Below are 5,925 nucleotides of genomic sequence, written 5' to 3'. Positions count from 1 at the left end.
ATTTTCAGTCACAGCAACTCCACCAAAACACATAATCTGAGATTTTACTGCTTGAATGAATTATAGTACTCTCAGGGTTTCCTGGGTAAAGAAGATAAAAGCTAAGATAGAGAGGAAAAGTGAAGAATATTGTTCCATAGGAAATCTCTTGAACTTAACCACTCAGTCATGGGTGCAGTGTTCATTTTTAAAAAGGAAACTCTAAAATTCCTAGAAACACAAGACAATATTGGTATTTTTGGAATGAGAATACATTCATATATTCGTGTGAAAATTTGTGCAATTAAACAATATGGAAAATGTTATTTGTCACCACAGCCAATGAAAATATATTTTCATTTCTATGTAAGTAAAACATTTCCATCTCCCATTTTATGTTCTGCAAAAAAGCCATATGTTTAGTTTATGAAACTATGCCACAGGCAGCAGTAACTGAAAAGGAGCTTAACAGTCTTAACTACATATCCCTGGGATGAATAATATACTTTGCATAATCATGTGCAATGCTGGATGATGATTCTAGATTTCTTATAACTACAAAGATTTGCAAGCTTCTACTTCACACAATATGCCCCAAACCCAGTCAATTCAGCCAAATAGTCAAGCAAAAATTAGGTGGATAATCTACAAATGGCAAACAACCCATTTGACTAAATTGACCATGTTTTGTTGATATGAGCATACAATCATTGCAGGTGCCCTATAAAGAAATCATTTGTAAGTGGCTATTTGTTTCAATTAATTTTTACCCCTCAGGCTCCTAGAAGTTGGCTTAATTGTTTCTTAGGCCCAAAGAAAACAGCTGCATAAACAAAAGACAAACATATTAATAACATAAAAACAGATACCGTGCTCTATGCACATTCTTATCAGTAGTAAGCTAGATTTCTCCATAGGAGAAATGCCACAAAAAATAAAGAAACTTAGGGATACAGTAGAAATATAAGATTACCTAATGCCTAAAATTTTATCTTACCCCAGTGACAGGTGCGAATGTTTATCAAAATTCCCTTTTTTACTTAGTTTACATGTGAACTTCTGAATAGTATATTTTCAAGAGTCATTACCCCAGAGTGAAGGTCTGCACAGGAGGCAATCAGCGGACTCCAGCTCAAAGCACCTATTGTCAGACAGTCTGGACTGGTGAGCTTCCAGCAGGGACTGAAGCCACTTTAGAAAGACAACTTGCTTCTGCAGACAAAACGTAGCAACTGCAGAAAGTTCCCTGAAGAACAGAGGGTGAGCCTTCTAAGGCATGTTAAATGCTCCACATGCATATTTGTTTGTCTGTGCTGATGGTCCTTCAGGGTTAATCTTTTTTATTTAGATAATGCATTTTTTATCTTTCCATGTGTAATCTTGCCCTGTGTTGGGGAGTCCTCAGAGTGAATTTGAGATAACACCTAAGTATTACTGAAATTTGAAAAGACAGATACATTTAAAGCATTACTGATATCCTATTCACTGGGGTGTTGGGTCAGTGACCAATTTCCAAGGTTCTAAAGCTTGTCAGTTACCTGACTGCAGAGTAAGTCTGAGGTTTGATTCTATCAGTTACAAGGAAAATAGACTCAATTTTATCTTCTCTAAGCTTTTCTAAAGTCCCTGCATGTCGTTTTCTAGCAATCTTTGTTCCTATCCATTTATTTTCTTTAATATAGTTTTTTACGGTTCTTACTGAATTTTGAAGATTTTTGGAGAAAGGAGCTAGTTCTCTTGGTGACTTTATATGTTAGCACATAAAGGAATTACAGATGGGAAGGAGAGTGCAAATGACTATCAGAAAAAAGTCTCATGCATTTAAGATTTTTTACAAGTCAAAATATACATCCTCCTTTTGCCCCCATTCGTTAATTGTATAAGAACCATTCCTATTTCACCAGTCTCCTTTGCATCTCACTGAATTGGATAAGGAATAAAGATACTCTTCTTGCTCAGGAGCAGTGTGCATCTAGCACTCATCAGTTCAGTCAATTGCATTAATAAGATATATAGCAGCAGTGTGGGCTGAGTCGCCCATCATATCCTCTATTTATGAGGATTTAAATGTGTAAAATGACAGGTCCAGGAAATTAAGAAAAATAAAGCAATCTGCAGACTTTGGCACTAGCACACATAATGTTTTGTTTGAGTTGTTAGAAATGTAGTTTGACAATCGCTAAATAGGAATTTATAAACTACAAATCTGCAGAAAACAAACAATTACATGTGTTGGTTCTCAATTTCACGCTCCCCATCTCCCATTCCCACCCACCCCATATAGTTTCAGTTATAATAAAAATAGAGATCTTAACATCAGAATTCTGCTGTTAACTCTTCAAGGTTTCTCTGTGCCATCCAAGCCACACATAGGGTTTGAAGCACCAAATCCACAAGTTTCTACAACCAGGTTTAAATAAACAAAAACTGAAGACTGAAGGATGCCAAAGTAGCTGTCCTTAAATGAAGCTGTAACACAAAGTTCTCCCCAAAACTCAGGGTATTAAGCGTCTAGTTCAAGCACTGCCAGGCTGTACGTAGATCTGTCTCAGAAAGGCTTCAGACAACGACTACAAGTACCACTGGTTCTAGAGGGCATCATCCAGGATACCAAGGCCGAGCAGGGATCCCTTTGCCATCATGACTTTTAAAAAGTTGCAGCCCCCCTTGTGATTGGTCGCGGCAGGGTCAGTGCCGAACCTGGGGTTTGAGCGGAGGAAGGGAGCCTCCTCCTGGGCAAGGAGGCTCTATCTTCAGTGTGAACAGTTCTCCTTTCAGAGCACTCTCTCAGGGCCGACCTGGCTTCTCAGGATCCATTCCCTTGCCCAGAAGAGAGAGCCTCACTCCGACCCAGTAACAGTGAAAGAAGAGTCGACCTACCTGTGGAACCAGACACAACATGGTCCCCAAAGGCCGCTTAAGCGACCCCACTGCAATTGACAAGTCAACTTGCGCACTTAAAGCGTATCAGTTTATGGAACGCTTGTTTGAAGTCCTCATTGGACATGGTATAGATGATGGGGTTGATGAGGGAGTTCAGATAGCCCAGCCACGTGAAAAAGTCAAAGATGGCCAAGTGGAACCAACAGGCATCCTTGCAAATCGGCATCACCAAGGAGATGATGAAGAAGGGCAGCCAACACACAATAAACGCTCCCAGAATGATCCCCAGGGTTTTGGTGGCTTTGCGCTCCCTAGCGGCCATGAGTTTCTTCTTCTCCACTAGAGCGTCGGAGACTCGCACTTTGACTTGGTTCACGTACACAGGAGACCCCGACTCGCTGGGCACGTCGGGAGCCCGCGAGTTAATGGAGGTGACCGAGGACGTGGACCCGGGGGAGTCGGTCATCAGCTGGGCTCGGGTCAGACGCTTGCCGGTCCTATTGGGCGTCTGTTTCAAAATCCGGGAGCGGGCTTCCACATAGATGCGGCTGTAGAGGGCGATGAGGAGCAGGGTGGGGAAGTAGAAAGCGCCCACCGTGGAGTAGACCGTGTAGAGGATGTGGTCGGTGTTCACCAAACAGTCCAACACTTCTTCCTCGGCTTTGGCCTGGCGCCAAAAGAAGGGCGGCAGCGAGATGGAGATGGAGAAGACCCACACCAGCGCGATCATGACTGCCGCCCTCTTGGGAGTCCTTTTAGCTGAGTACTCCACGGCGTCCGTGATGGCCCAGTAGCGGTCCAGGGCGATGACACAGAGGTGCAGGATGGAAGCAGTGCAACAGGTGATATCAAACGACAGCCAGAAGTCGCAGACCACCTGGCCCAGCGTCCAGCGGCCGGTGACCACATACATGGTGCTGATGGGCATCACCAGGATGGATACGAGCAGGTCAGTGACAGCCAGGGAGGCGATCAGGTAGTTGGCCGGGGTATGCAGCTTCCGCGTCCGGTACACAGTGGCGATCACAAATGCGTTGGAGAGCGTGGTGGCCAAGGTGATGAGCGCCAGCAGCACGACGAGCAGCACTTTCCAGGGCAGGGCGACGGAGTCCTGGTAAACGTAGCCCTCGGTGCTGCAGTTGTGGGAGGGAGCGGCGGAGAGGTTGACTTGAGAAACCCCAGTCTGGGAGCCCGCGGGCGGCGGCGGGGCGCACTGAGCGCGCGTTTCCTCCATGTCTCTCCTCGCCCTGGCCCCAGAGCACAGCTCTCAGGCATGGAGCGGACGAGGAAGAGGGCGGAAGGACCGTGGAGGAGACCACAGTCTTATCCCTCGGTTGCTAGTCAGTTCCCTGGGTCCCTTAATTACCCCTGCACCCAGGTTCCCAGCTGAAAGTAGAGGTCAAGGGCGAGGCGGGCGAGGCAGGCGGACACGTCCGCTGCGCTTCCAGTGTGCCCGGCGCGGCCGCCGCGTCTCTGGCTGCTCCTCTCCACGCCCCGTCTTAGCCCTGGGTTGCTAAGGACTGGCCTACCGAGCCCCGCTCCTCTCCTGCTCCAAGCCGGGCGTCTAGTGGCCGAGCGCCGTGTTTTGAGGAGGGAGCATCAGCCAGGTGCGGTCTCTTACCCCAAGTGCTCGGGGTTGAGAGTCTCCTAACCCGGGCGCTCCTTAATCTGCAGACTTGGCCCACAGGAGTTTCTCAGCTGTCGAGACCAAAGCTTGCAGGCCCGCGAGGAGTCTTGGTCTTGCATTCCCGCCCCCCTCCCCAGCCTGGGGCAGTTTCCTGCGGCAGCTGCAGCCGCCCGAGCTGGGTGGGGTGAAGTCTGCGAGCCGGGCTGCGCCGCTCTTTGCGCCAGAGCTCTGCCCTCCCTTCTTTTCAAGCCTTGGCCACTCCGGCGAGCTGCCCCGCGGAGACGGGGCCGCACGAGGGGGGACTCGGGGCCGGGGGCTGCGGCTGCTTGCACCGCGCCGCCGCCACCTCGGTCCCACGGGCACCACTCGGAGCCATGTCTCTGGGCGCACGGGTTTGGGGGACCCGGCGCGGCACGCCCGCCAGGGGCAGGTGTCTGGGAGAGCTGGAGGGAGGCTGCGTGCGCCAGCCCGGGAGGAGCGTGTGAGCCGCGGAGCAGGTGGGCTCCTTTTATAGAGTCCAGGTCCGGTCCGCCGGAGCCGTGCAACTCGTGCGGCGCGGCGAGTGCAGACGCCCGCTTCCCATCACCTTCATTTTTTCTCTCTCCCTGCCCCCTTTCCTCCCTCCCGGTTCCCTCCCTGGCCAAGGAAGCTCCCGCCCGGTCCTACCGCCCTCTGTCCCCACTTCCCATCCCCCTGGCCCCTCTCGGGATCCCGACACCCAGCCGCCGCAGTTTGGCCCGGGAATGGGGATGAGGGCGTCCTGTCCTTGCTTCCGTCCTCTTCCGAGCTGCTGCGCGCCCCTCCACTTACACCCACGCCCTGAGCCGCGGGCACAGGCACAGACCCCACTTTCCTTCCTAGGCTCCGACCTATCCCCCTCCCTCGGCCGCCCTCCCCCCCACCCCCACCCCGCCTCGGCTGGCCAGTGCTAGGTGGAGCCAGCCCCAGTCTCTGACCTCTCACTCTGGAATTCTATCCAGCCCTGCGGGCCACACCCAGGTTAGAAGGAGGCGCCAGTAATACCGCCTTAGAAGGAAATGGCCAATAGTGCATTTTATACTTCAGGCTTTAAGTCATACTTAACTCGGTACAATACAAACTAATTTTTCATACCTGCTTTAGAAATCCGTGCTTTTCATTCAATCCCTCCCCTTTAATCCCTGAATCAACAGGGGAAAAAAGAAAAAGTAAAAGCTGTCTGCAAAAATGTAAAAGTATCACAAACAGAAGCCCACTGTATGTGAAATTAAACCTTGCGCTCCACCCTCCGCCCAGCAGCTCAGCAGTTCAGTGAGCACGTTTCCTCCCACAGCCCGCCTGGAAAGGAGGCCATCAGGATTCAAGATGAAAACTAGACTATTGGTAGTGAACACGATCCAGTGTGTACAGAAGCTGAAATACAATAAAGTACACCTGAAATTTTCACCTTATAAACC

The 5,925-nt window shown here is 49.8% G+C and overlaps 1 protein-coding gene across 1 annotated transcript; it reads right to left on the bottom strand.

Annotated features, from left to right (window-relative positions):
• Positions 1–2,274: 2,274 nt before the first annotated feature.
• Positions 2,275–4,387, bottom strand: HTR1B (5-hydroxytryptamine receptor 1B). Its single transcript, XM_046676923.1, has one exon. It carries the CDS (start codon positions 4,094–4,096, stop codon positions 2,924–2,926), a length of 1,173 nt encoding a protein of 390 aa, XP_046532879.1. The 5' UTR covers positions 4,097–4,387; the 3' UTR covers positions 2,275–2,923.
• Between the last annotated feature and the right edge of the window lie 1,538 nt (positions 4,388–5,925).

This window comes from Equus quagga, chromosome 11 (genome assembly GCF_021613505.1).
Source record: "Equus quagga isolate Etosha38 chromosome 11, UCLA_HA_Equagga_1.0, whole genome shotgun sequence".
Classification (NCBI taxonomy): Eukaryota; Metazoa; Chordata; class Mammalia; order Perissodactyla; family Equidae; genus Equus; species Equus quagga.
The sequence above is the reverse complement of the archived record's forward strand: the minus strand, read 5'-3'. Positions and strand labels throughout refer to the sequence as shown.